The 27,079-nt window shown below is 56.2% G+C and overlaps 1 protein-coding gene across 1 annotated transcript; it reads right to left on the reverse strand.

The window, feature by feature from the left end:
* ATCAY (ATCAY kinesin light chain interacting caytaxin) lies at positions 1–27,079 on the reverse strand. Its single transcript, XM_088023547.1, has 13 exons — positions 26,968–27,079; positions 24,426–24,543; positions 13,917–13,975; positions 11,342–11,563; positions 9,768–9,953; positions 9,331–9,433; positions 8,348–8,479; positions 7,486–7,572; positions 4,354–4,452; positions 3,763–3,798; positions 2,393–2,464; positions 1,357–1,389; positions 1–72 (listed from the first exon to the last, which is right to left on the reverse strand). The coding sequence occupies exons 1-13, from the start codon at positions 27,077–27,079 to the stop codon at positions 63–65; spliced, it is 1,269 nt and encodes a 422-aa protein (XP_087879673.1). The 3' UTR covers positions 1–62.

Genomic DNA, 27,079 nt, shown 5'->3' on the forward strand with positions numbered 1-27,079 from the left:
CTGACAGAGATTTCTTGGCATCTAGAATCTTCTTTCTTGTCCTTCTCTGTATTCTTGTCACCTCAGGACAGGCTAGAGAGGAATAAACACAGGTCAGGTCATTGTTACTGTTTTTAAAGCAAGCGGGGAATGCATCCCTGTGTGGAATCCAAGAGCATGACCTAATCCGGCTTTGGGGGTCTTCAGCAGCAAGAGGGGTACCTGCTGCCTGCCACCCACCTTCCAGGTGTGGTTCTGAAGGGGACCACTCCCTCCGTGCTGTAGCAGAATCGGCCCTGGGGCTGGCGCCTCCAGTCAGACCCGAAGGAAGCTTCAAAGCAGCCCCCTGTCCTTCGTCCCCCCATCCGCCATCTATTTACCTACACATCTGTCTGTCCGTCCATCCATCCGTTGCTTCCTACAGTATCTTCTTTTGTGTCTTTCATTATTTTATTTTTAAAGATTTTACTTATTCATTTTTAGAGAGAGAGAGGGAGGGGAGGAGCAGAGCAGGAGGGACAGGGAGAAGCAGACTCTATGCTGAGCGAGGAGCCCGATGTGGGGCTCAATCCCAAGACCCTGAGATCGTGACCTGAGCCGAAATCAAGAGTCAGACACTTGGGGCGCCTGGGTGGCTCGGTCGTTAAGCGTCTGCGTCGGCTCGGGTCATGATCCGGGAGTCCCGGGATCGAGTCCCACATCGGGCTCCCCGCTCAGTGGGGAGTCTGCTTCTCCCTCTGCTGCTCCCCCTGCTTGTGTGCGCTCTCTGTCTCTCTGACAAATGAAATCTTTAAAAAAAAATTCTAAAAAAACCCCAACAAGCCACAACTGTAAGTACAACACCTTTGTCGAGTTCTGTGGGTCCGTCCAGCAAACCTGAACCTGAGGGTGGTCTCCATGACCCCCCAACACACAGGCTTTCCTGGCATCGGGAACAGATGGGGACCCTGAGACAGGCCGTGGGCAAACGGTGTACCCGTGGCTGAGTAATACAGCCCGGGCTGGGGGCCCCTGGCCGGCTCAGTCCGTAAAGCACATGACTCTTGGTCTCAGGGTTGTGAGTTCAAGCCCCGTGTTGGGCGTGGAGGCTACTTAAAATTAAAAATAAAAATAAATAGCTGGGCTTTATGGGGCCTGGCTCCAGGCTAGTGTCTCAGTCAGGGCCACCATGTGGCTTAGCTCCGGGGCCTCATGGCACTGGCGCCCCCTGGAGTTGTGCAGGAACAGGCTGCCTGCCACAGAGGAGACCCTGGAGTCCCGGTAGCCGATGCCTCTCTGACTCCCCAGACAGTGGATCGTGGGGCGGTTCTCATGCGGCAGGCTCCACGTGGGACATCTGGAAAATCAGGCACTGAGATGGCTCTGCGTCCCACTCACCTCGTCTCCTGATCTTCTGTACCTGGCGCAGATCTGTGGAAGAGAGACGTCTTAGCATGATTTGTCTATCTGGGGAGCCCTGGCTTTTGGCCGAGAGCCCCAGCAGGGGCCGACACGGCTTCATCTTCATCTGTTACAAGTAAGGGCTGGCGCGTGTCTGCTGCATAACCAGTGAGCAGGCGGGGTCCAGCGACGACGGGCCGAGACCACCGAGGTTGCTCATGGTCCGGGCAGCCCTGGGCCTCTGGGTCGCGGGAGGGCAGGAGACAGAGGCTATGAGGAGGGTCAGATGCAGGAGGCGGGCAGGGCAGGGCAGAGGTGGATGATGGGGAGAGGGCCGGAGCCGGGCTGTGTTTTCCACCCATCCCAGGGCGAGGCGCCAGAGGACTTGCTGGGTGTGAAGAAAGAAAAGCGGAGGAGGGGAGGGAGCAACGGCTTAACGGGTATGGGGTCCCTTCTGGGGTGACGTTCTGGACCTAGAGAGTGGTGCAGGATGCCCAGCTTTGCCAGTGTCCTAAAGGCCCCCGGAAAGTGCGCTTAAAAAACGGTTTGTTGCATGTGAATTTCACTTCCGTAGAATAGCCCCCGGAGAAGAGGGGGGGGGCTGGGACCGGCCACCCAGCGGCTTGGCCCACGGCCCCAGGCAGGCAGGCAGCCCAGCCGGACAGGAGCGGACTTTTACATTTTATCAACTGATAGTTTATTTATTTTTAAAGACTATTTTTTTTGACGTCCTCTCTCAGCCCAGCGTGGGGCTCAAACTGACAGCCCTGAGATCAAGAGTCCCACTGTGTACTGACTGAGCCGGCCAGGCACCCCGACGGTTTCAGTGGAACTGCTGGCCTCTGCGGTGTCCCCGTGGGGACGGCCCGGGGTGGAGGGAAGAGGGACCCCGATCCCGAGCACTCATGACGGAGCCGGCATCACGCTGGCCATTCCCACCGCTTTCTCAGTCCCCGTCATGACGGCGCCGTGGTCGCTCTTACCGGCCGTTCAGGGGCTCGGCAGCCTCGCCCGTGGTCACCCGCACACCCACCTGCCCTCCGCCGGTGCCGCCTCTGGCTTCTCCTCGGACCTGGGCAGGACGAACTCTGGCTGCGGCCTGGCGCTGGGGACACAGGGAGACAGCGAGGGTGGTGAGCCAGCGTGGCCCACTGTGGCCTCTGAGGGCAGCACGGACGGGGTCTCGCTGCCCCCGGACGGGCCCCGAGGGCGCAGAGATGCCCCCCGGGGTTACTGACAGCAGAGGCGGCCGTGGGGAAGGGGGCGTGAGTGAGGGCAGGACGGGGGAGGAAGGAGAGACCCCGAACATTTGTCTCAGCTGGTCATCCCTGACACCTCGTGCCTTTGTCCGGCGGCCCTCCTTGTGCGGACGCTGTCGCCCTGTGCCCTGACTCCGGCTCTCGGGGCCGGTCTCTGTTCCCTCCACAGCTAAGGCTTGGGAGGCCGGTGGGGCACCATCCGGGGAGACAGAGGGACAGACATGGTGAATTTTATGTTGCGTGTATTTTACCACAATAAAACATTAAAAGAGAGTGAAAGACAGGATGGAAGGCAGAGGGGGAGGGAGGGAGGGTAGAGGAGAAGGCTCGGGCCGGTGCGTCAGCCTGCCCTGGGCCTCCCTCTGTGCGGCCCTCGGCTCGTCATTACTGAAGGACACGGTGCGAGGCTGCCACACCCTCTGCTCCTTATGTGGCTCATCCGCCCACGTCACCCACCCTGCCGCAGGACCCGCTCTCCTTACTTGGTGAGGTGTCCCTCTCCTTTGCCATTCGAGGAGCCCTCTGGACCACGACCCTCTTATCCACCTGTTTCCCCTGAGGCAGGCACAGGGCCTGGCAATGACGGAAAGCCCCAACCCTTTCCCAGACTTGCTGTGTGGCCTTGGGCAGGTGCCTTGCCCTCTCTGAGCCTTGGATCCCCAGGCTGTAAGATGCTGTCAGGAATCCTGGCCCTGCCCCGCTCTGGGGGGTGGGGCGGGCCTGGAATACCCCCGAGGTCCCTGTGACCGCCATTCGTGGTTATACCACTGATGAAAATTGAGCCAGAAAGCTAGTGAAGGGGCATTTCTGGGTCTGTCCGGGGTGAGGGTGGAGCTTGTGTCCTCTCTATCAAGGGACAACTTAATTTTATCATGATTACTACGAGCCACCGTTTTTGCTAAATGGGTCCCATTGTCTTGATCTCTCACGTAACTGAACTTTTTACTCGCCTAACATCACTCTGGGATTCAGTGGGGGAGACCAGGTTAGAACCCTCGTCCGATTCAAAGCCCGCAACACGGCCGTGTGTGTGGATGCCATTGGTCCCTGCTGAGCGGAAGCCACCAGCTGCCCCCCCCGACTGTGGGCCCCACCCAGCCCCAGCCCTGAAGCGGCCCTGATGCGACGGCCCCTCTGCACAGACCTCTCTCTCCTGGCCTTGAGCCTTTCCTCTTCGTACCTGGAAGACAGAAAGTAAAACGCATCAGACACGGCCCTGCTTCCCCGGTCTGTGTGCTGCCCGGGGGCTCTTTCCGCTTGGGAACGGAGAAACGGTCTCATGCCAGCATCTGGTAGATACCACTCAGCAGATGTTTTGGGGGGCCTGATTCAGCACCAGAAATTGCACACAGCCATTAGAAAGCATGCCCCTCCATCAGGGCCGTTTTCTTACAAAAGGCTAGAGAGTAAATATTTTCCACTTCGTGTAGGCCAGTTTCAGCCACAGCTACTCAATTCAGATGTAGCTCAGAAGCAGCCCTAGTGGATCCGTCCATGGATGGGCGTGGCTGTGTGCCAATAAAACTTGATCGATAAAACAAGCTGTGGGCCGGGGCTTGGTGGCCCTCTTACCCTCTAATCTCACATGTGCGTGTTTCACTGCGTTTCCCTCTGCTCTGCGGTTCCCGCTCATGTCTGGTTCCCCAGGCATCCGAGAGGGGAGGGGTGGGGCCCGGGGAGGGGTGGTGTGGGGGATGGGGGCGGGGGACAGTCGCACGCCACGAGGGACACTTACTGAAGCACGCACTCTGGGATTTGCACATGTTCCATGGGGATGAGCTGCTCCAGATCTTCCAAGCTGTGCACGTACTGGATCTTGTTGATGAACTTGACGCTGGCAGGAGGAGAAGGCGGGAGAGGTCTGCGGGCTAAGCCTGGAAGGTGTGCTGGCCGACAGGGATGCCCTGAGCACCTTCCATCAAACCTCCGTCCCTGCCCGGCTAGCCTCTACCCGTGGCCCTCGTGAGGGTGGACAGAGCAGCACCCGGGGTCAAGGGAAGGGTCCCTGCTGAGCTTTGTCACCAGCTGCTGCTTTGAACTCATGGTTACTGTTTTTTTTTTTTTTTTTTTAATTTAATTAAACTAAGTTTGGTGACATGCAAAATACGCTTTCTTTCAAGGTCAAATAATGTTTCTAAATGACAGACAGAAGGTCTGGAGAATACAGCACTACAGAAAATAATAGAATAATCGAGTAACAGTAAAACAACAACAACAACATAAGAGAGAGCCCAACATCTACAAAAGTGTGCTAAGGCGTTTCCTATCTATTTTTGGAGATGAGATGAAAATTCGGCTCCGGCTTTCTAGCAGCCGATGCAAAGGGAGACACATGATGAATTACACGGTTCACAGTGTCCATTAGGGAAAAAGCAAGCCGGCGCTCGGCAGAAGGCCGCTCGTAACTGATTAGGCATGACAGACGTTCCCCGCGGAGAGTCACAAAGCAGCCGTGTGCAGCGGAATGAGCTGCGCCAACTGCTTTCATGCAGTTCAAACCACTCTTTTTTAAATAAGAAGGAAAAAAAAACACCCAGTTATTCTTGGAGCCCGAGGTCTCCCTCCTGTTGTCATGAGAAGGGCCCGCGGGCAGGGAGTGAGCCTCAGACAGACAGGCTGGAATCCTGTCTCCACTACCTGAGTACGTCCGGCCTGGAGGGCTTGCAGGGTGGACCGAGCTGATTTGTTAGAAAGGATTTTAGGGTGTGCAGAGCCCGCACCTGCTGCCACCACCTGGTGATGCCCAGCATGCCGGTCCTCGGACACCAATGCCCGAATCTCCACGGTGACAAGGCTCTGTCTGCCTGTGGGGCCAGCTTCCTGTCTCACAGTGGCAGGCGGGGAGGGGGGGTCCTGGGAGGCAGAACTCACTGGGGCGAGGGGCATCCCCAGCCTTCTGATCATCACAGGACAAAGTGGCCTCGTCTTGAGTTGTAATCACACCCCCGGGGCCGCCGGGGACCCACAATGGTCTCCGCTTTCCTCGGCTTGTAAATGGGGACACTCACTTTTCTCTCCTGCTTCTTTCTTTTGCTTTGAAAGCTCAAAATGAGACCCTCAAAATTCGCTCGTGGGAAAGCAGTCACGGGTGAGAGAGTTATCTGCATTCGAGGCAAATGTCAGCTGCCGGTTGGGGGGTACTGAGGACAGCAGAGTGCGCTCCTGTTCGGCTGGGGTGCGTGCTCACCGTTTAGCCCAGGGGGTCCATCGTTAACACACACAGCCCGTGATGAGCATACAGACTCCCCTGATTTTACTAGTATGCAAATGTTTTAAGGTGCTGCCAAGTCCCTGAACTCAGACGGGCTGAGGTCACCTCCTTGCAAATTGTTCACGCTGAGAGCGTGATCCTTTCGGAGGGTCGACCTTCCCTCAAGCTCATCACACATCATTAACTGGGAATGTGGACGTGAAGGATTTTTTTTTTTTTTAGGTTTATTTATGTAAGCAATCTCTACACCCCACGTGGGGCTCAACCTTAAGACCCTGAGATCAAGAGCTGGGCGTGCGCTCTACCGCTCAAGCCAGCCAGGCACCCCCTTGAAGGATCTTGATTCGATTCAATGCTTTGAATCATATTAAATTAAATATCGGGTTTATGTGATCGACTAGGGCGTTTCACACGACTAATTTTGTTTTACTTGATCTGTATATCGGGCACTTTTATATCGCGCAGTAAAGGATTAACCCAGCGGGTTGAAGTGCTCAAACCCCACCCATTGCAAAGAAAAAAAAAAAAATAACGGGTTCCTGATGCTCGTGGGAGGTGGCCGGTAAGCACTTGGAATGCCCTGCCTGCTGAGTGCCCTGGGTACTTGGGCCTTGAGCCCTGCCGCATAGTCCGTGTTAAGGATGTGACCTCTGGTGGGCGTCTTGGGCACATCCCATCAGTGTGACCTCTGGGTCGCCCGAAGACAGAAGCTAAGGTCGGCCGCTTGGCTACTCCATCCCCGTGTGGCTAAACCCCTGTGAAAACCTTGGAGAGCAAAATGAGCTTGCTGCTTGATGGTAAATTCCTCTGTTGTTCTTACACATCATCATAGAGACAACTGAGGGCTTTTGCAACCAGTCCGTGGGAGGGGACCCCTTTGTCCTTTGCCACCTTCGATCTGCATCCTTCCCCTGTAGCAAACAGTAACAGCTTCTCTGAGTTCTGTGAGTCCTTCCAGTGAATCGTCACAGCTGAGGGTGGTCTCGAGGACCCCCAACACACACGGCTCGTGACATTATTGCTGGGAGGGGCTCAGACCCTCCTGGCATCCTCAGGGTCCCCACCCAGATGCTGGAGTGGACAGAGCTGGGCTCACTTCTGGGGGGACTGTGGTGGCCTAGCTACCTGGCTGCATGACCCTGGCTGAGTCCCTTGACCCTTCTGAGCCCCAGTTCCCTCCTCTGTGAAATGGGTTCGCGACAGCATCAGCCACTCAGGTCGTGGTTGTAAACGTGAAAAGGTATCCAGCATTTACTATGGGAGGGCTGCTTGCTAGTATTTTTCCTGTGTTAGTCCCTTAATAACAACACATGGGATTGAAAATGGTTTAAAGCAACAACACAGGGATGCCTGGGTGGCTCAGTCGGTTAAGTGACTGCCTTCGGCTCAGGTCATGTTCCCAGGGTCCTGGGATCGAGTCCCACATCAGGCTCCCTGCTCAGCGGGCAGCCTGCTTCTCCCTCTCCCTCTGCCTGATGCTCCCCATGCTTGTGCTCTCTCTCTGACAAATAAATAAATAAAACCTTAAAAAAATAACAAAGCAACAATACATATTCATGGTGGAGATGCTGCAAAATACAGATTAAAACAGGAGACGCACACAACCCGGGAGGAGGGCCGGCATAGGGCACAGGGCACAGGGCACAGCGTCCTTACCTGATGAAGGGACGGGAGATGGCCAGCACCGTGCGGATGAACCAGGAGGGGTGCACGATGATGAGGGACTTCAGGTTTTTCCGCAATCTGCGGGGGAAGCAGAGGAAGCAAGCCCCCGGGAGGGAGGAGCTACCAGGGGCCGCCTCCCCTGTGCTCCCAGCGGGCGCCCCTGCCCCCTGAGCTCGTCTCCAGTCTCCAGGGAGGAGAAGGGGCTGCGAAGCTGGGCCCCATCGCGGAGTCTGTGGGCGGCCACCCTGACGTCTAGTCCCGCTGCCACCTCATTCGGAGTCTGAGCTCTCGCCTGTGTGGCCATGCTGCCTCGCATTCCTGGAAGACCTCCCGGGGCGCCCTGGTTCTGACCGCCAGCTGTGGTCATGTCGCACTGCATCTCCCCCCAAATTCCTATGTTGTAGTCCTGACCCCCCCCCAGACCTCAGAACGGGACGTTGGAAAATAAGGTCATCGCAGATGTATTTCACTAAAACGAGGTCACACCGGGGCAGGGTCAGCCCTAATCCAATCGCTGGGGTCCTTATAAAGAGGGGGGGTCTGGACAGAGACACACGAGCACAGGCCACGTGACCACGGAGGCAGGGATGGGGCGAGGGACGCCGAGGACGGCCGACGACCCCCAGGAGCCGGGAGACACGGGGAACAGACTCCCCCCCTCACGGCCTCAGAAGGAACCGGCCCTGCCCACACCCCGCTCCTCGGCTTCTGGCCTCCTGAGGGGGGACAGCAAACATGCCTGTGGGTTTCAAACCGCCCATCTGCGGTCATCGGTTGGTGGGCTGACCACCACGCCGCCTTCCAGGGGTCCCGGGGCCCTTGAACCCCCAGCGGCCCCGCCCCACGCACGCACCTCCTGTCGATCATCTGGTAACACTTCTTCAGCCAGCCGATGCCGGGCATCCTCCGCCGGGGCGTGGCTCCGTTCAGGTAGACGATCATGTAATCCTCGGCCACCAGCAGTTCCAGACTGCTGATGACGTACCTGGTCACGGGTGCGGGAGACGGGGGGGGGGGGGGGGGGGGCGGCGGGAGGGCCAGAGTTAGGCAGCCCCAGTCCCCGCGACTGAACACCTGTGGCACCTGCTTAGGTGCGGGGTGGGGGGGCGTCCTGGCCCACTCGGGGTGGGGTGCATGTAGAGCCCAGCCCACCCCAAATCAGTGTCAGTGGGCATAACCATAGCAGCAGTTACTATTTTATGGAGCACTTATTAGGCACCACGTGTTTTATAGGCACGACCTCATCCAGCGTCTCCGTGAATCCTGACAGGTGGATCTCACAGCCCCAGATCCAGCTGGGGAACACGCACCCCCCCCAGTGGACAGTCCACTGTACTGGACATGAGGGGGTCTGGGGTCCGTCCCTGCCCCAACTCTCCCTGAGCAATTTTAGAAAAATCCTTTCCTCTGTCTCAGCCTCTACTTCCCCTCCGTAAGTGGGGGGGATGGGGGTTCCCTGCTCTCTGGGGCCTCTTCCTGCTCTGACCGGTCATCCTCTGAACCACCCGGCACCCCAGCCCCACCGGGTAAGAGGGAAATCTTCCTACTAACAAACACAGGAGTGATCACGGTTTACGGAGCCCTCTCTGTTACCCTCCAGGTGTAGTGTCTGTCTCCGTCATAACACAACCGTAGCAGGGTGTCCCCGGCCAGGTGACGCAACCTCCCCGAGTCTCCGGTGCTGCACCTGCCTGCCCCCCCTTGCCCCCGGGTCGTGCCGAGTGTGGACCGCGCCTTCACGGACCACGCGCTTGGCCCGTGGCCGGGGGTGAGGATGGGCGGTTCTTGCAGCCGAGAGAACCGTGGGCGTGGGGCGGGGCGGGGCGGGCCACTTACAGGAAGAGGTTCTCCATGATGTAGTGGTAGTCGGGGGAGCTGCTGTCCGGGAGGAAGCAGGCAGCAAACACGATGATGGCGTTGAGACCTTCGCCATAGTACCCTGGGGAGAGGCGGCCAGGGAGTGGCTGGCGCTCTGAGCTGGCCCGTGCTCTGGCCCAAGCGCCCACCTCTTCGCCAGCGAGGCCCCTTCCCAGAGGGTCCAGCTCTGAGTCGCAGCGCCTTGGCTGGGGGAGTCAGCAAACCCCTGGGCTGTCCGGCCACCCTCGCAGGCACCCCTGTGTGCGCCCAGCCGGTCCATGCCTGCCCCTGCCTCCCAGGGATCAGGACCTAACATCCCTGTGGCTCAGATGAAGAGACTGAGGTTCACAGAGGGCCTCTGACGACCTCCAGTTGGCTGGCGGGAGCCAGGGGGAGCCCGATGGGTGCGTTCTCACCTCCGTGGGTCACTACCCTCATGTAGGGCCGGATCATGTGCAGGTCAATTCGGTGTTCTTGTTCTCCAATGATCACTGTCCTCCACAGGCGCCCATTGGTGGCACCGCCATCCTCCGCAGCACCATCCCCAAACAGGTCTGCGCTGTCCCCGGGCATGTTCTTGGCGGCGGCCACGGGGGTGTCATCTGGAAGCAGGCCAGGGCGAGCGGAAGGGACGCCTGAGTCCAGACGTTTTGTCCCAGCCTCCCGCCCGGTACCCCTCTCCCCTGCTGTCTGTGGGCGTGTGAGCCTCATCTTCCTCCTGTGACACCTGGCTATGCGCTTCTCCCTGCCTGGAGGCCCTGCTGGTCCATTTGCCCCTCCTACTCTCCCTTCATGGCCCAGCTCAAATGCCACCTTCTCCAGTGAGCCCTCCGGGGCCTCCCGTTTGCTGGCCTCCCAGAGCACCCTGTTGGTTTTGGACCCAGAGCCTCTGAACACGCAGGGAAATCGGATCAGCGATGGAAACCCCCAGCTCAGGGAAGCCCAGGGCCAGGTGGCTTCATGGCTGAATTCCAGCAAACACCTAAAGAGGTAACACCAGGGTAACACCAGGGGCGCCTGAGTGGCTCAGTCGGTGAGGCGTCTGCCTTCGGCTCAGGTCACGATCCCAGGGTCCCGGGGTCGAGCCCCGCCTCGGGCTCCCTGCTCGGCGGGGAGCCTGCTTCTCCCTCTGCCGCTGCCCCTCCCCCCTGCTCCTGTTCTTTCTCTCTTTCTGTCAAATAAATACATAAAATCTTTATTTATGTATTTATTTATTTGACAAAGAGACATAGTGAGAGCAGGAACACAAGCAGGGGGAGCTGGAGAGGGAGAAGCAGGCTTCCCGCCGAGCAGGGAGCCCAGGACCCCGGGATCGTGACCTGAGCCGAAGGCAGACACTTAATGACTGAGCCACCCAGGCGCCCCAATACATAAAATCTTTTTAAAACAAACAAATCCTTCTCCTTCTCGGCACCGCAGAAAACTCGGAGCGTCCTGGGTGCCGGGGTGGGGGTGGGGCGGCGCTGAGCAGGCCTCCTGCCCCCCCCGTCGATGCCAGGAGCACCCCCAGTGTGACAGCCGCAGACATCCCCAGACATGGCCCCGTGACCCCTGGGGCAGGACCGCCCCTCAGGTGAGGCCCCCCACGCCCTGCCCTGTCCCAACCCCTCACCCCACTTTCCTCTTAGCACCGACGACCAGTGGCAACGAGCTTGTGCACCTGTGTTTTATTGTCCAGAGTCTGTCTTCCCGAGGGCCGCGCGTGGGGACGGGCGCCACCTCCCCCGCCGTATCCCTGCCACCCGCCCCGCATCTCAGTCAGGACCTGCTTCTGCACAAATGTTCCCCACACACCTGTGCAAGCATTGGAGGCACTTCACTTTGGACCCGGTCACCTTTGAGAACCATGTGAAAGCCACGTCCCCCCAGAAAAACCCTCAAGTCCACAAGAAGAATGCATGCGGCGTCGCAGCAGGGGACGGGTGCTCTCAGGGCTGCTCTGTGCGCCCTGGGTCGGAGCCCCTGCCCCACCTGAGCCCCTGGGCCTCACCTTCCCACTCCAGCTCATTGCCGTTCCCCAGAAACTCCAGCGAGTCGGTCTCGTCGGGGGTCTCGATGTCGTCCACGTTGATGTCCAGGTCGTCGGGGGTGTCCAGAAAGTCATCAGACAGCAGGGAACCCTCGCTCTGGTCCAGGGAGATGTTGATCTCCGGGGCGACCAGTGTCTTCCGCTTCCGATGAGCTCCGTTGAAGTTCAACGTGTTGGGAGGGGCTGTGTGGAGAAGGGGAAAATGAGACAAAATCACCTTCGCTGGTTCTTTCTTGGTCCCCTCCCCGTTGTTTCCTGACCCGGTGAGAGCTTCGCTCCATCATGTGAATGGTGAGAAGTCAAAGGCCATCCTTCGGGGCAGGCAGGGGTTCAATGTTGGAACCTCTCACCCTGCAGACACCTTGACTCTCTAAGCTTGACTTACTTTTACCATCTGCCAGATGGGACTCACACAGGGTGAGCCCCCCCCGGGCACCCTACCTGGCTCCGGACCCGCCTGTATCTGATCACTGTTGCCTCTGGATACGGGCGGCAGAGAACGCCCCCCGGGCTACTTTTCACCTCTCCGTATGTTCGCCTCTTTAATAACTGACACCACGCCACATGGGCCCGGCCCTCTGCGAAGTGCTTTCGTGTTTGCAATATCCATGCGAGGCAAGTTCTGTTATTATCCCCTTTACCAGGTGAGCAAACTGAGGCACAGAGGGTGCAGGTCCTTCTGGATCTCTCGGGAGCTGGTCAGGGTGGGCATGCCTCATGGTTTGAACTGCTTTCTCCTGGACGCTCCGAGCTGGGACTCTGGTCTCCTTGTAAAAAGTGGCTTCCCTCCCTGCCCCGGGGCTGCCCTCAAGAGGTTAGAGCTGATCCCACAGCGGGCTGAGCAGAGCTGGCCCCTCGGGGGTGATGGAGGTTACTTTCCCTGCGAGGAAAGCGCCCCCCTGCTGCCCCAAGCCAGCTTGAGGGAAAGAGGCTACTCTTCCAGAGACCTTGGGAAGTCACCTCCAGTTTCATCGGCGGACGGTGAGGACAAAATAAAGAGCCGGGGGGAGAGCCCTGCCCCTCTCCCACCAGATGGAGACATTCATCAATCCACAATTACACGCACCAGCTCCTCACTTTTTATTTTCTTTGACTTTCTCCGGCCCTAAGCCACGGGTCAGAGGCGACTGCTTCGTGAGACATGAGGAGGTAAATGGCGTGATTTCTAGATCTCACCATGACCTGGTGTGGCAAGGCACGTCACCCACTTTACAGATGGGGACACTGAGGTGGTGACTGCCAGGACCACTTGGCTGGCGAGGGCAGCACAGTGGGTGGGGAGTGGTGAGTCAGGGGTGCTTGGCAGAAGCAGGGCTCCCTCTCCCTGAGGGGGTAGAGCTGCAGGTCATGGCATGGTGAGAGGGAGCATGGGGGTGTCTGCACAACACTTCTCCCCAGCAGGGAAGCAAGGCAGAGGTAATGTCTATCCCATGCCTGTCCCACCATCATATGTTGGAAGCAGATAACCTGTCCGGTGTCACATGTTCACAGCTGAAGAGGGTTTGCCCCAGGATGAACCACACCTGAGTCTTCTTCCTTTTAATGGCCCTCGACTGATTAGATGCGGCCCACCCACATTATGGAGTGCAATCTGCTTTACTCAGAGTCTACTACTCATTTAAATGTTAATCTCATCAAAAAGGTGACTCTCAACAGGAATACCTAGAATATTTCTTGATCCCGTCTCTGGGTACTGTGTCCCAGCCAAGTGGACACATAAAATTCACCACCATGTCTTCTCCATCTCCTTAACTCAATAAATCTCTTTTGCAAAGTCCTTTTGGCCATGTGAGGGGACATTCGCAGATTCCAGGTTTAGGATTTGAATATCTCTGGGGGCTGTTATTAAACCAGCCACACCTAGGAAGTGGGGTACTGTTATTACACATTCTTCACTGTACAGAAGTAGGAAACAGGGGTCCAAAGGGGATTGATTCACCCCTCTCTTAGTGCTGTGTGATGTCAAGGATGTGGCTGTCCCTCTCTGGTCACTCTTTTCTCAGAAAGGGTGGGCACTGTGATGAGCCACAAGGGGGAAATGCAGGCAGAAGGGGGGCCCCCAGCAGGACTCTGAGGAGATGCCATGGAGAACAACACATGTTCAGGGCAGCTCCTCTGGGACCTTGGAGCCCTGAGCCCTCCTGAGTGTTTAGGGCAGCAGAGCCTTCCCGGGGCTAACTTTGTGCCTGGCAACCCCTGGGCACTTTATACATGTCACCTCATTAAGTCCTTGCATGCCCCCTTCAGCAGGAAGCTCACTACCTGTATTTAATAGATGAGGACTCGGAGGCACAGAAAGGCTGAGCAACTGGCTCAAGGACACATAGCAACACCACCAGCCAGCTTCGTGACTGGGCCCACATGTCTCTCACTCACCCTGGCTGCTTTCCCTCCAGGCTTCAGAGCAGAACAACCCCCTTCCCTGACACTCCACCCAGGAGGCACACGGCCTTTGACATGTCTATAGTCTCAGCCTCAGGCAGAGCGAGATCTGGAAACAATGCGCCCATTTCTGCACACTGAAGCGGACACTTACAGGACGTGTCTTCCGTGGGGCTGCCAAGTGGGTCCATCCCCGTCTCTTCCGGGAGTGGCCTGCAGACCCGGCCAAGCGCAGACATCAGCCACCGGAGCGCAGGGAGCAAACAAACAGCAACAAGACTTGGTTAGTTCTGGGGAGTCACTGGGACAAAACACACCTGCTCGTCGGCACAGAAAATCATAACACATCAGTGCCGGAGGGCTCCCTTCAGATGGTCTCGTGGATATTAAGCTGTTCTTTCCTCCTTTTGGATGCAGAAAGCCAAAGCCCAGAGAGAAGGAGGGTCTCATGCAGTACTGTGTCACACAGTTTCACTTTGGAATATATGCAGTACTTTTCAGGGGTGGCCCAGCAGAGTTTGGTCTCTGATGAATTTTGGCTACTAAATGCTGCAAGAAGATGTCAAGAAAACACAGTGATCAACCAAAAGAGCTCTCCGTGGCCAATGCCGGAACGGTTCGAGCAACAACACACATTTTATGAGTCCATAAAGATGTAAATAAATGAATGAATAAACAGGGAGAAGAGACAAATTTTCTGTGCAGAAGCATTCCAAATAATGTATGTCGATTTCTCTGCCGTCAAGGAGACAGAGAAGGATTCCCTTCTCTGTAAGCGTGGGCTTACAGAGTGTCCCTCCCCAGCCCCAGCATGCAGAGGGGAAGTGAGTGACCAAGCAGTGGAGACACCTGACCGCCCACCTCAGCCAGGGGACCGAGGCCAACGTCCTCAGTGACAAGCCATGGTGATGGCACGTCCTCCGCCCCTGAGATGGCATCAGGGGAAGGGCACTTGACTTGGGGGTCTTCCTCCCAAAACCCATCCCCCCGGCCTCACCATGAGAAAAACCCCAGACAAATCCAAGGAAGGGGCTTCCTACAAAACCCCTTCCCCGTCCTCCGCGCCACTGTCAAGGGGCATCAAACACCAGGGAAGTCTGAGAAACTGTCCCAGCCCGGAGGAGCCCAAGGAGACATGACGACTCTGTGTCACGTGGGAGCCTGGGACAGAAAAGGGACATGGGGGGAAACTGAGGAAATCAGAATAGATTGTGGACTTTGCTGAGAATGTTTCAACATGGGTCTATTAATTGTAACAGATGAACATCTTCTAATATAAGATGTTAATCATAGGACAAGCTGAATGCAGAACATACGGAAACTTTCTGTAATATTCTCGAAAATTTTCTGTAATTCTAAAACTTCTTTATTTATTTACCTTTTTTTTTTTTTTTTTAGAGAGAGACATGGGTGGGGGGTGAGAAGCAGAGGGAGAGAGAGAGAAGCAGACTCCCCACTAAGCATGGAGCCCGATTCAGGGCTTGATCTTCTGACCCTGAGACCATGACCTGAGCCAAAATCAAGAGAGTTGGATACTCAACCGACTGAGCCACCCAGGTGCCCCTGTAAATCTAAAACTTCTAAAAGGTACAGTTTTGTTTTTTTGTTTTGTTTTTAGGATTTTATTTATTTATTTGACAGGGAGAAATATAGCAAGAGAGGGAACACAAGCAGGGGGAGTGGGAGAGGGAGAAGCAGGCTTCCCGCAGAGCAGGGAGCCCGATGCGGGGCTCGATCCTAGGACCCCGGGATCACGACCCGAGCCGAAGGCAGACGCTTAACCGACTGAGCCACCCAGGCGCCCCAAAAGTTTTGTTTTTTTAAATAATGCTGCCAACTGCCAACTATGCATTTGTCCCCCTTTAATCCTTGCCTGAGCATGGATTTGCAAAATAAGACTTTCTTTTTTTCTGGCAATGCCCAGGCCACTTTTGGGAGCGAAAGCTCACGCTGCCTGGGTTTGACCCAGATGCTCCAGCTCCTTTGCTCCCGGGAAATAGTCAACGAGGCAGAACTTTTGCAGAGCGCTCTAGCTCAGGGTGTGCTGACTCGGAAAAGCGCTAATTCACCCCTGTGACCCAGCAGTGCCAGCAGGGCTGAATGGGGAGATGTTCAGGAGAGGAGGGGATGGAGTGATGGAATGCGTTTTCCTTTCCTTTGAAAACCATTCATTCCCTCGCTGCCTCTGTTCCTCTCAGGGCTGATGCCCTTCTTCCTCTGCTCCCCTTCCTTCCACTCATTAACATCCAGTGTTCGTTGAGCAACCACTACCCCCCAGGCGCAGTGGAGGGTCTGGGGGGTAAGGGAAGAACGGGACCTCACTCTGCTCCCATGTAGCTCAAAGGTCCCCACTGAACAGGTCCACAGGAAGTGAAGACACATGTCCACACAAAAGCTCACACCCCCGTGTTCATAGCGACATGATTCACAGCAGCCAAAACGTGGAAACACTCCAAGTGTCCATCGACAGATTGCGACACATCGACCACGAGCAGGAGTGAGGCGCCCACACGCACTGGCCCGGGGACGGACCCCGAGCCCACGACGCTCAGGGAGGGAACCGGACACGGAAGGCCACATGGGGTGTGAGTCCACGTGGGTGACACGTCCAGAACGGGCTCATCCGCAGACGGGAAGGGGGCTCGCGGGGGCCGGGGGTGGGGAAATGGGGTAACAAGTGGCTGCCGAGGGGGACGAGGTCTCATTTTGGGGTGATGGAATGTTCTGGAACTAGATAGAGGTGGGGGCTGCACAACATTGTAAATGTACCAAATGCCACTGAGTGGTGCACTTAAGACCGTTGCTTTTAAGCTCTGGGAATTTTCCCTCAGTTAAAAGAAAAACAAGCTTGGAATAAAGTCAGAAGAGGTAGACGGGGCTGACAAGCCAACGTCCAGGCCTGTTTCATGTCCCTACTGCTCCCTGTTGTCTGGGCCTCTCAACATGGGTGACTCATGAAGGAGTCCAGGGCCCCGGAGCCCAGGAAACACACCCGCCACCTGCCAGGTTACCCCAAACTCCAGACCGACGGCGGAGGCACCACCTCTAGTTTTGTCCCGCCCACGCAGTATTTAAAAACATTTTAGGTTTGCTGTCAAATCAGAGACGTGACACAAAAACTTTGGATTTCTGTCTTTTCTTCAACCACGGACCTGCCCTCTGTGAGTGGCAGCCACGCACCAGGAGCGGACTGTGGGCCACTCCTGCTGCCCTGGGTGCTGGAATGTTGCTCTGGCTCCTTCCGGCATGTCCACTGCCTGCCAGGTGCCCATCGCTGTCTCCGGCTGCAATTCCTGGTCTGGAATCTAACTTACCCCATGGGCAGGGCACTCGCTGCGTGCCGGCTCGGGATGTTCATGGCATGATCTTACTTGCTCCTCACAGCACCCCTGGCAGGCAGGGAGGAGCCCACTGCACAGAGGAGGAAACTGAGGCTGGCCTTGGGACTCCCTGGGAGGAGGGGAGTCGGGGAGTCGGAACCGCCCCGTGGCGAGTTGATGCCAGTCATTGCTCTCTGCCGCCCCCTTGTGCCCGTTCAGCACACGTGCACCGACCCCAGTGGGACACCGGAAAAATCCATGGGCCTGGGCGCCCGGTCCTCTGTCCAGCCAGGGGTCCTCTGGACCCCCTGTCCTGCCACCATCTCCCCCCTCCCCCACCAGAAGGAAGCTGCGCTGTTTTGCAGCCCGGGCTGTCTGGTTCCTATCAGGATGTGATTCAGCTTCCCAACCCTGGACGGGTCCACGTAAATCCTCTGTTGGTCACAACCAAGTGGAATGTGGCCCGGCCGCAGCTGAAACGTCAAGGTGGGGAAAGCATCCAGCTGCTCGGCGCAGGCGGGGAAACTGAGGCCCCAGGGAGGTAGAGTGCATGTCTGAGAGAGCCTGGAAGCACACTCCCGCTCTGCCACGTTGCAGTGCAACGCACGTGGGTGGTACCCTTCCTGCTCTGAGCCGGTTTCCCTCCTCTGTAAAATGGGAACAGAACTAGCACCTCCTTTTTCATTCCGTTAACAAATGCACGTTGGGTGTTGGGGCTCTGGGCTACATCCCCATTCCGTGCAGAGTGAGGACAGATCCCCAGCCACGGTTAGTCGATCAAACACCATCCAGGTGCTGCTGTCAAGGTGTTTGGTAGACGGACATCCACAATCCTGGGACGCTAAGAAGACACTATAGGCGACAATGTGGGTCTCCTGCCGCCGAAAGGCATCCAGGTCTCCCAGAGGAGGAAGCCACTCTGCCTCCGGCCAGTGGTGTCACCACAGCCTGCCCCATGCATTTCAGACCCGCCCGTCCCCGTCCCCGCGGGGTGTGAGCCGCTGCCTTGGATTAAGTCCTGTGCGTGGAAAATAACCTACTCGGGGCGCCTGGGCAGCTCAGTCAGACTCTTGATTGTGGCTCAGGTCATGATCTCAGGGTCGTGAGATCTGCGCTGAGCACAGAGTCGGCTTGAGATTCTCCCTCTCCCTCTGCCCTCGCCCTGCTTACTCTCTCAAAATAAATAAACTCATGTACAAAATGATATAGAAAAGTATATAATATATTCTATATATACATGTAAAAGATATCTATAATTATATACAATTATATGTAATTGCACATAATTGTATGTATAACACAAAAGTACAATAATTGTATAATATATATTAAAAAAGTATGTGTAAATTAATAAATACAGTAACACCAACAAATAATTTCTTTTTTTTAAAGATTCTTAATTTATGTATTTAACAGAGAGGGAACACAAGCAGGGGGAGTGGCAGGCAGAGGGAGAAGCAGGCTCCCCGCTGAGCCAGGAGCCCAGTGCAGGACTGGATCCCAGGATCCTCGGATCATAACCTGAGCCCCAGGCAGATGCTTCACCAACCGAGCCACCCAGGTGACCCAAATAATTTCTATGTAAATATATAATATGACATATTATATAATTAGTATGATTTTTTAACATAAAATATGATTAATAATATATATCATATATATAAAATGAAAAACTATTGGTTTTGTTCTTTGCAGGGACCCTGACTGATACCAGAGGGGAGAAATATAACAACGGAGTAAACCAATAGATGAAGGAAGCCGATGGTGATACTCGACACAAAGAAAATAAGCCAGAAGAAGGGGAAGGAGGGGAGGCGCAGTTGTGGGCAGTCAGGGAAGGCCTCTTTGAGGAGGTGACTTTTGAGTGGGGACCTGCAAGCAGGAGGCTGGCAGCATGGGAAGACTGGCAGAAGGGCATTCCATTTGGGCAGAGCCTCTGAGGTTGGAATGAGCTTGGAGAGTCCTAGGAACAGATCAGAAAGCAGATGGTTGGGAGGGGGGGAGGGGATGGAGAATGGGGGAGGGGCTGCAGGGTGGGGGGAGGGGATGGAGGAGGGGGGAGGGGATGGAGGGTGGGGGAGGGGATGGAGGGTGGGGGGAGGGGTGGAGGAGGGGGGAGGGAGCTCTCCTGGGGGCGGGAGGAAGTTGTGAGGCCGAGGCACCTGGCAGAGCCCCCAGCACACAACGGTTGTTGGATGATGATGTTCGAGCTCATGCTGACCTGGAGAAGCCGACTCGGCAGGACTCCACGCTCCTCGGAGGAGGAGCCCCGGGCCTGGGACATCAGCCGGGCAAATCCCACCCTACCAGCTGAAAACTGCTATTTCCCCAAGTCCCAGGAAGAGCTCATACTGTGCGGTGCTGAAGCCTGTCCCTAAACTCAGAGTAGATCCGGAGGGCTCCCTGCAGGCTTGCTCGGCCTGCAACGGGCAAGCCCCGTGAGAAGTGGGCTTTCCTCTATAGGCGAGGCGCCCGGCGTGGCTTCATCTTTCCGTGCGGGTTGAAGTCTGTGCCCCCAAAAGATAACTCAAGTCCTAGCTCCCAGTACTTGGACCGTGACCTATTGGAAATAAGGCCACTGCAGATGTAATTAAGGTACAAGAGGCCATCCTGGATTAACGGGGCCCTAAATCCAATGAGTGGCGTGGGGATGAGAACAAGGGAATGGGGATGCAGACACGGGGATGGAGCCACGTGAGGATGAGGCAGAGACTGCAGGGACGTGTCCCCAAGCCAGGGAACGCCCGGGACTGCGGGCCGCCCCGGAAGCTGGGAGAGGGGGGCAGGAGTGTCTCCTTTAGAGGGAGCAGGGCCCTGCTGACGCCTCGATTTTGGACTTCTAGCCTCCAGAATTGTGCAAGAATACATCTGTGTTGTCTCGTGCAGCGCGCAGTGTGGAATCCAGATCTCTCACCCGGGCACCCCTCTAGGACGTGGCGTCTGGGAGCCCTTCAGCCCCATTTCTGCTGGCTATGTTCCCTACCGTGCCCAGGCCCCCTTTGCCCCAGTGCCTTTGCACATCTCAGCCCTCTGTCTTGAGTGCTGCTTCCTGCTTTCTCTAACTGCTTGCTTCCTGCTAGGACGTGCCTCTTCCTATCTTGCTTTGGTGAGTCATGGGCCTGGCCCTCAGAGAAGTGGCTGGTAGAAGGACAGACAGATGAGTGAAGGTGCATCCCGAGAGTGGTGGGGGGCACCAGTGGGAGCATCTGTTGATCTGGAGCAGCTCTGCGGCTGCAACAGTGCTGGCCTAACGGGGGGCTCCTGGCTCCAAGTCTACCCTCACGCTCCAGCCTCTGGCTTCAGTTTCCCATGGTGTGAGACGAGGGGATTGGGAATGAACTTTGACCATGCTCCACCCCCACCCCCCCCACCCCCGCCAAGCCTGTGCTTCAGGACTTCGAGGGTATCAAACTTGGGCGCTGCTGCCTCAGTCTCCCCTCCGGGGCTGGCCAGTCTCTGTCTCTGCCTGCCCAAGGCCGCTTCTGGTGCACGCAACCACACAATCTCTTTCTGGGTAGAGGGAGGCTTTTCCAAGGCTCGAGCCTGGAAACTGGGCCAGCAGTGCTGGGGCTTTGCAGTATGACACCCCCAAAGCCCAGCCAAGAGATCCAGAGAGGCCTAAACCGTTCTTTCTTGGCCACTTTGGTGGTTTTTAGATGCCCAGACAGATGTGTTGTTGTGCCTTCTCTGCAATGTGCGACACCTCTGTCCCTTCGCCCGCCTCTGATTCCCCCAGCACCACAGCCCCGGGGAGGGTCCCAAGGCCCCGGGTGGCACCACAGCTCCGCCCCCCCACCCCAACTCCACTCCCAGCAGTCAGATCTTTGCAAAGAGGATGTTACAGACTGAATCGTGTCCCCCCGCCACATTCATATATTGGAGGACCAACCTCCAATATGATTTGGAGATGGGCCTTTAAGAAGCAATAAAGGTTAAATGAGGTCATAAGAAGGCCTTGATCCCATAGGGCTGTGCTTTGTAAGAAAGAGAGACAGGAGTGATCTCTGTGCACATAAGCGTGGAGGAAAGGCCACAGCCAGAGGGTAGCCGTCTACAAGCCTGGGAGAGAGCCTTCACCGAGCCCAGCCCTGCCGGGCCCCTGACCTGACTTGCCGGCCTCTAGGATGGTGAGAGCGTAAGTGTCGGTGGAATCCCGTTTTGGCAGCCCAAGCAGACTGGACAGAGGAGGAGGAGACCAGAAGAGAGGAGCCGGCACGCCTAGAGCACGGGACGGAGAAGGGCAGAGCTGAGGAGGGGCAGCGATGCTTAGGCTGCTCAGAGCCCTCCACCACTTTGTGCCCTGAACCCGCCGCGGCCGCACACGTTTTTGGGGACTGTTGAGGTGTGTGCCACCCAAAATCAGCTCATGTGCGTGTGTTCAGGGGAGAGACCGCACTGGCGTGCCCTGTGCAGGGATGGAGAGAAACAAACGGGAACTGAGTCTATGTGTGTGTGTGTGTGTGTGTGTGTGTGTGTGTGTGTGTGTGTGTATGCATATATACACATATATATATATATGGGGAGGGGCAGAGAGACACAGAGGAGGAAGGCAGAGACAGAGAGACATAGAGAGGGGAGAGACACAGGAGGGAGGGAGAGATGGGGGAGGGAATGACAAAGCAAAGGGAGTGAAATGTTAACTGGCAAATCTGGGGAAAAGTTTACAGATATGCCTTATACCATTCTTGTAATTTTTTTTCTAAGTTTGGAACTACATCGGAATAAAAAGTTACAAACAAAACCCACGGCCGCTTGCTTGTGGAGGGAAGGGCAGGCTGAGGCACCAGTCAGACATCTGTCTAACCCTGTACTTGCCTCTCCTTAACTATGAGACACTGGCCAAGATGCCCCCTCAGCTTTCCTTACATCCCTCGGTCTGCTCCCACTGGCCTCAGGGCCTTTGCACACACTGCTCTCTGAGCTTCGAATGCTCAGCCCCTACCCCTAGCTTTCTTCATCCTTCACAGCTTAGGAACAGCACCCTCCCCAACCTCTCCAGTCTCTCCACCCGGGTCAGACCCCACCCAGGCACTCTCCCAGGTACCACGAACCCAGCTTCAGTTTTATATTGGGTTGTGAAGTTTATAAGGGAAAAGTCTCTCTCTGCCCCAGACTGAATGCCCCACGAGGGTGTCTGTCCTGTTTGCCGTGTGTCCCCAGTGTCTTGCTTGGGGCCTGGCATACAGTGGGTGCATAGCCTTACAGAGAATGAATGGAGAAATAAGGCAGTGAGCTACATCATCTCCAGGCTGCCCTCTGGGGCAGAGGTGAAGGAAGATGGTACAAGGTCGTGGGGGCAGGAGGCGCTGTGGGCACCGGGCCAGCCCTCTGGCACCCCAGGGGAGCTGGAAGATGCCTCCGGCAAGGGATCACTGGGCTGGAAGGAACAGAACTGTGGGTTGTCTGGCACTAGACAGAGGTGCGGAGCTGCCCTCCCTTCTTGCAGAGCGAGGAAGGCAGACGCCCCGGCAAAGGGCTGGCTCCCGCCCCAGGGCCGCACAGCGGGGCCACTGTGCCGCAGACACTGGCCCACTGAGCACGGAGAGGGACCCTCTGCAGCTGGGAGAAACTCACTTAAAATTCGCATCTGCAGCTGCCCCATTTTGTCTCAACAAGGCTTGGGAGAGGGGCTATCATCTAAGCGATGGATGCGGGGGCAGGGAGCTGGAGTGAACAAGACGCGGCTAAGAAGAGCAATCTGAGGGGGACCGTGCGTTTGGGCAGCCGGCGTCCTGTGGTGAGCCCACCCCAGCCGCTTCATCCTGAGGGCCTCAGCCGGTTCCTCCAACAACTCTGTGAGCGAGGGATTAACATCCCCACTTCACAGACAGGGAAACTGAGGCATGAGGAAGACTTCGGCCCCTCAGGGGCTGGGATTTTCTGGAGCTGGAGACCCTCTCTTTTCCAGGGTGAGCACACGCTTCCCTTCGGCTAGTCCTTCCCAGACGGTTTTATAAAGAGCTCTTGGGCATCATCCCCTGGGGTAAACTGCTTGCCTTAAAGAAGGGCGGAGATGGTCAGTGTGTCCAGCCATCGGATTAGGGGAGCCTGTGCCGACCACATTACCCCACACCTCCCAGAGGGACACGAGGCCTGGGGGGGCACGTGTCTCTGCTTCCCTCCTACACGGTTTCTTACTCCTACCAGTGACCGTCACCCACTCACCCAACAGCTATTGAGCGCCGACTGTATGCCGGGATCTGTCCTCATGCTGCCATACAACAGTGATCCAACCAAAGGCCCCTACTGTGGTGGGCGGGGGTCCATTTGGTGGAGAAAACAGATGATATACAAGATAAATATGTGAAACATTCGGAGTATTAGACTCGTAGCAGAGTCTCCCATGGCTACTGTAACAAATCACCACACAGTGGCTTAAAACAGCACATATTTATTCTCTTACAATTCTGGAGGCCAGAAGTGAGTCCAAAACCGGTTTCATGGGGCTGAAGGCAAGGTGTGGGCAGGGCCGGTTCCTTCTGGAAGCTCTAAGGGAGAATCTGGGAAAGGGATAGAAACAGATCCTCCCTTCGAACTTCGGGAAGGACCCTTTCGGTGACACGGGGGCCCCATCTGGATAACTCAGGGTCATCTCTCCCCATTGTGAGGTCCTTAGCTTCATCACATTTGCAGAGCGGCTTTGCCGTGGAGGGGGACATTGGCAGGGGACAGGAATTCGGAGGTGGACGTCTTTGGGGGCCGCTGTTCAGGAAGAAACAATTCAGGGACTGAGGGAAGGGGTAATGAGTGGGGCCAAGAGGCCCTCCCTGAGAGGGAGGCTTGTGGGCAGAGACCCGAAGGAAGCGAGGGAAGCCTGGGTGTCTGGGCAGGGCATTCCAGGCAGAGGGAGCAGCCGGTGCGAAGTCTGACAGTCAGCGCCGGCCGGGCCTGGGGAAGGAATGGGAAGGAAGCTTCTAGAACTGGAGGGACATGACAGGGATGTGGTGGGAGAGAGGTTGAAGAAGGAGGGGAGGCTGAACACCGGATTTTCCTTGGGGTGGGCATGTGCCCCAGGAGTTTTAGGCAGGAGTAAGACAAGATCCCTCTGGCTGCCACGGGGAAAAATGTGCTATCACCCGGATTCGTGGGAACACCCGTAAGAATGTCATAGTCCACGAGATGGTTGTAGGTGAATGTTCACAACTCTTGAAATAGCGTGGGAATGGAGCATTTGCGGCGCTTTGGTGGGGGCGGGGGTGGGGAATCAATCTTAAAAAAGTCAGCAAATATTTATTATGTGCCTGGTCCCATCCGTCCTCAGCGTGCCCCACACCACAGCTCAGAGGGGCAGCGGGTACCCCCCGCGCAACGCGACGGGCGATGTGGAAACGGAGAAGCCATACCTGGGAAGAGCTTCGTCCTGCCATTCTTCCTTCACATCCACATTTTCCATCCGGAGCGTGGCTTCAGTGGTCCCCATGAGAACCAAGGAGAGGTGCTGGCTTGAAGCAGAGATGAATCCTGAAGGCGGACCAAATGGAGGTTTTACCGGACAGTTATCGTAATAACAGCCCCCCCGCCCATGTGTGGCCCTTCAGATCAATATGCAAACAGTGTCGCATCCTTCATTAAACTGAACCAGCGACCAGCCCCGTGAGGTTTCCCCATGTCACAGGTGAGAAAACAGAGGTGTACAGAGCTGATGACACCCACGTGGGTCTGGAATTTGAACCCAGGTGAGGCGCTGAGTCAGCAGGTATCAGCGCCCCCCCCCGCCCCCCGCTTTGAAGTTCTGAAGTCTATTCTCCTTAGGGCTCATCATCGCGCCCTTACGTTGGAGTTACCTGGGAAGCAATAAACTCATTTATACTAAAGCTTCCTTGCTGGGACTGACACCTTTTTTCTTTCCCAAAGTTTTTTTTTTAAAGATTTTATTTATTTATTTGAGACAGAGAGAATGAGAGATAGCACGAGAGGGAAGAGGGTCAGAGGGAGAAGCAGACTCCCCACCGAGCGGGGAGCCCGATGCGGGACTCGATCCCAGGACTCCAGGATCATGACCTGAGCCGAAGGCAGTTGCTTAACCAACTGAGCCACCCAGGCGCCCCCAAAGATTTTTTTAAAATGTTATTCAATTGAGAGAGAGAGAGAGCGAGCACAAGTGGGGTGAAGGGCAGAGGGAGAAGCAGACTCCCAGCTGACAGGGAGCCCAGTGCAGGACTTGATCCCGGGACTCCGGATTCATGACCTGAGCAGAAGGCAGACACTTAACCGAGTAAGCCACCCGCCTGGGACTGACACTTTCAAATAGGACCTGGTCGACCTCAACCCCCCTCTACTTTCTCCAGGCTACCTGCCCCGCCCCTTTATCCCCTGATAAAGAAGCAAGTCCTGACAACCTGCTTACCCCAGGGCTAATGGAGGCAGTGTGGAAAGAGACTGGGGCTGGAAGTTGGGGTCGTAATTCTTACTAAGCACAAAACACAAGTTTTGTTTTTTATTTTTCTGAGGAGCTGGGGGCAGGATGGGGGTGGCGGGCAGCACCCTAAATGGTGGTTTAGGAGCTGGGCTGTCTGGGAGCAGCAGGAACTGCGGAATGAGACTGAATTGGGGTCTACCCTGAGGCACGGGAGACTCCCCCACTCACCCCTCCCAGCTTCACTATCTCCATCTGCAAACTAAAAAGTTGGACTAGAAATGATCTTTATATAATACCTTTTGGACATAAGATTCCAGGGTCTTATAACTTAGTCAACACAATGGGCTCTATGCTTTTAAACCAGTGGCTTTCAAGTGGGGATAATTTTGCCCTCCCCCCTCCCCCCAGGAGACACTTGGCAATGTTTAGAGGCATTTTTGGTCGTCACAGTTTGGGGAGGGTGCTACTGGCATCAAGTGGATGGAGGTTAGGGATGCTGCTCAACACGGCAGGGTGCTCAAGGTGGCCCCCAGGACCAAAAATGATCCAGCCCCAAATGTCCATAGATCTGAGATTGAGAAATCCTGTCTTAATTGCACACTTGCGCAGGGAACTTGGGCGGGGTTTGACAGTCATTATAGAGGCCTCGCCGCGTCCTTGCAGCCCACCCTCCAAGTAGCTCCTGGGTAGTTATTCTCACATGCCAGCACCTGAGCCTCCCTCCCTCCCTCTCCCCCGTCCCCAGCCCCCCACCCTTCCTGATGCCGAGGCTGCCCCTCTGTAGAGCCTGCAAGGCTAAGGGTTTGGGTGTGGACAGCAGCCCCCTGTGGGAGGGGTCTGCATTTGAGGTTGTGGCTCGGAGAGGGAGGAGCCCGAGGGAGCCTGGGCCAGGTGAAGGCCAGGCAGTGGGGGAGGGGTAGCTAAAATTAGACACCCTCCCCCCGCCCCCCCCCCCCGCACGCTTGGGTGAGAGTTTCCCACTGCATCCTTGTCACTGTTCTGAATGTCGTCATTCATTCATGGAGGAGGGACAGTAAGACGCAGTACGCCAAAAAAAAAAAAAAAAAAAAAACCAACAACAACAACAACAAAAAACCCCAAAACGCTCTTCCTGTTGCCTGGGGCAACAACCACCACCCAAAACCTTACGGCAAGGGAAAGTTCAGATCAATGGAAATGAATTTCCTTTCGCGGGGCGGGGGTCGGGGGCGGGGGAAGAGGTCTCTGCGTCTGTTTTCCTTACCCCGAGCTGGGTGTGACCTCAGCGCCCAGGAAGCATGCCCCCCAATCCCACCCACAGCTGAGACTCCGGGGCCACACTTGCTGGCCCCACAATCCTCTAAATGTGGGGTGTGGGTGGGTCCCCCGTGGGCCCTGTACACGCCTGTTCTAAGATCCCGGCTTCACGTTTGAGGATGGAGAACGAGGCAGTGAGCTTTGGCGCTGTGCCGGCTGAGTTACCGGCATATCACGTTCAAATTCAGAGAAGAAGGAATCAGTCTTCAACCTTCTCCCTTCCTCCCCACCCCATAGGCAAGCCTCGATGTACACATCTATCAAGTCTTTTTTTTTTTTTTTCCTCCCAAATCCGCTCACGGCGTTATAAATAGGAAATGCACAGAGATGGGACGTGTACAT

This window comes from Eumetopias jubatus, unplaced genomic scaffold (assembly GCF_037043125.1).
Source record: "Eumetopias jubatus isolate StellerSeaLion01/CBP00866 unplaced genomic scaffold, mEumJub1_p1.0 scaffold_1, whole genome shotgun sequence".
Lineage (NCBI taxonomy): Eukaryota > Metazoa > Chordata > Mammalia > Carnivora > Otariidae > Eumetopias > Eumetopias jubatus.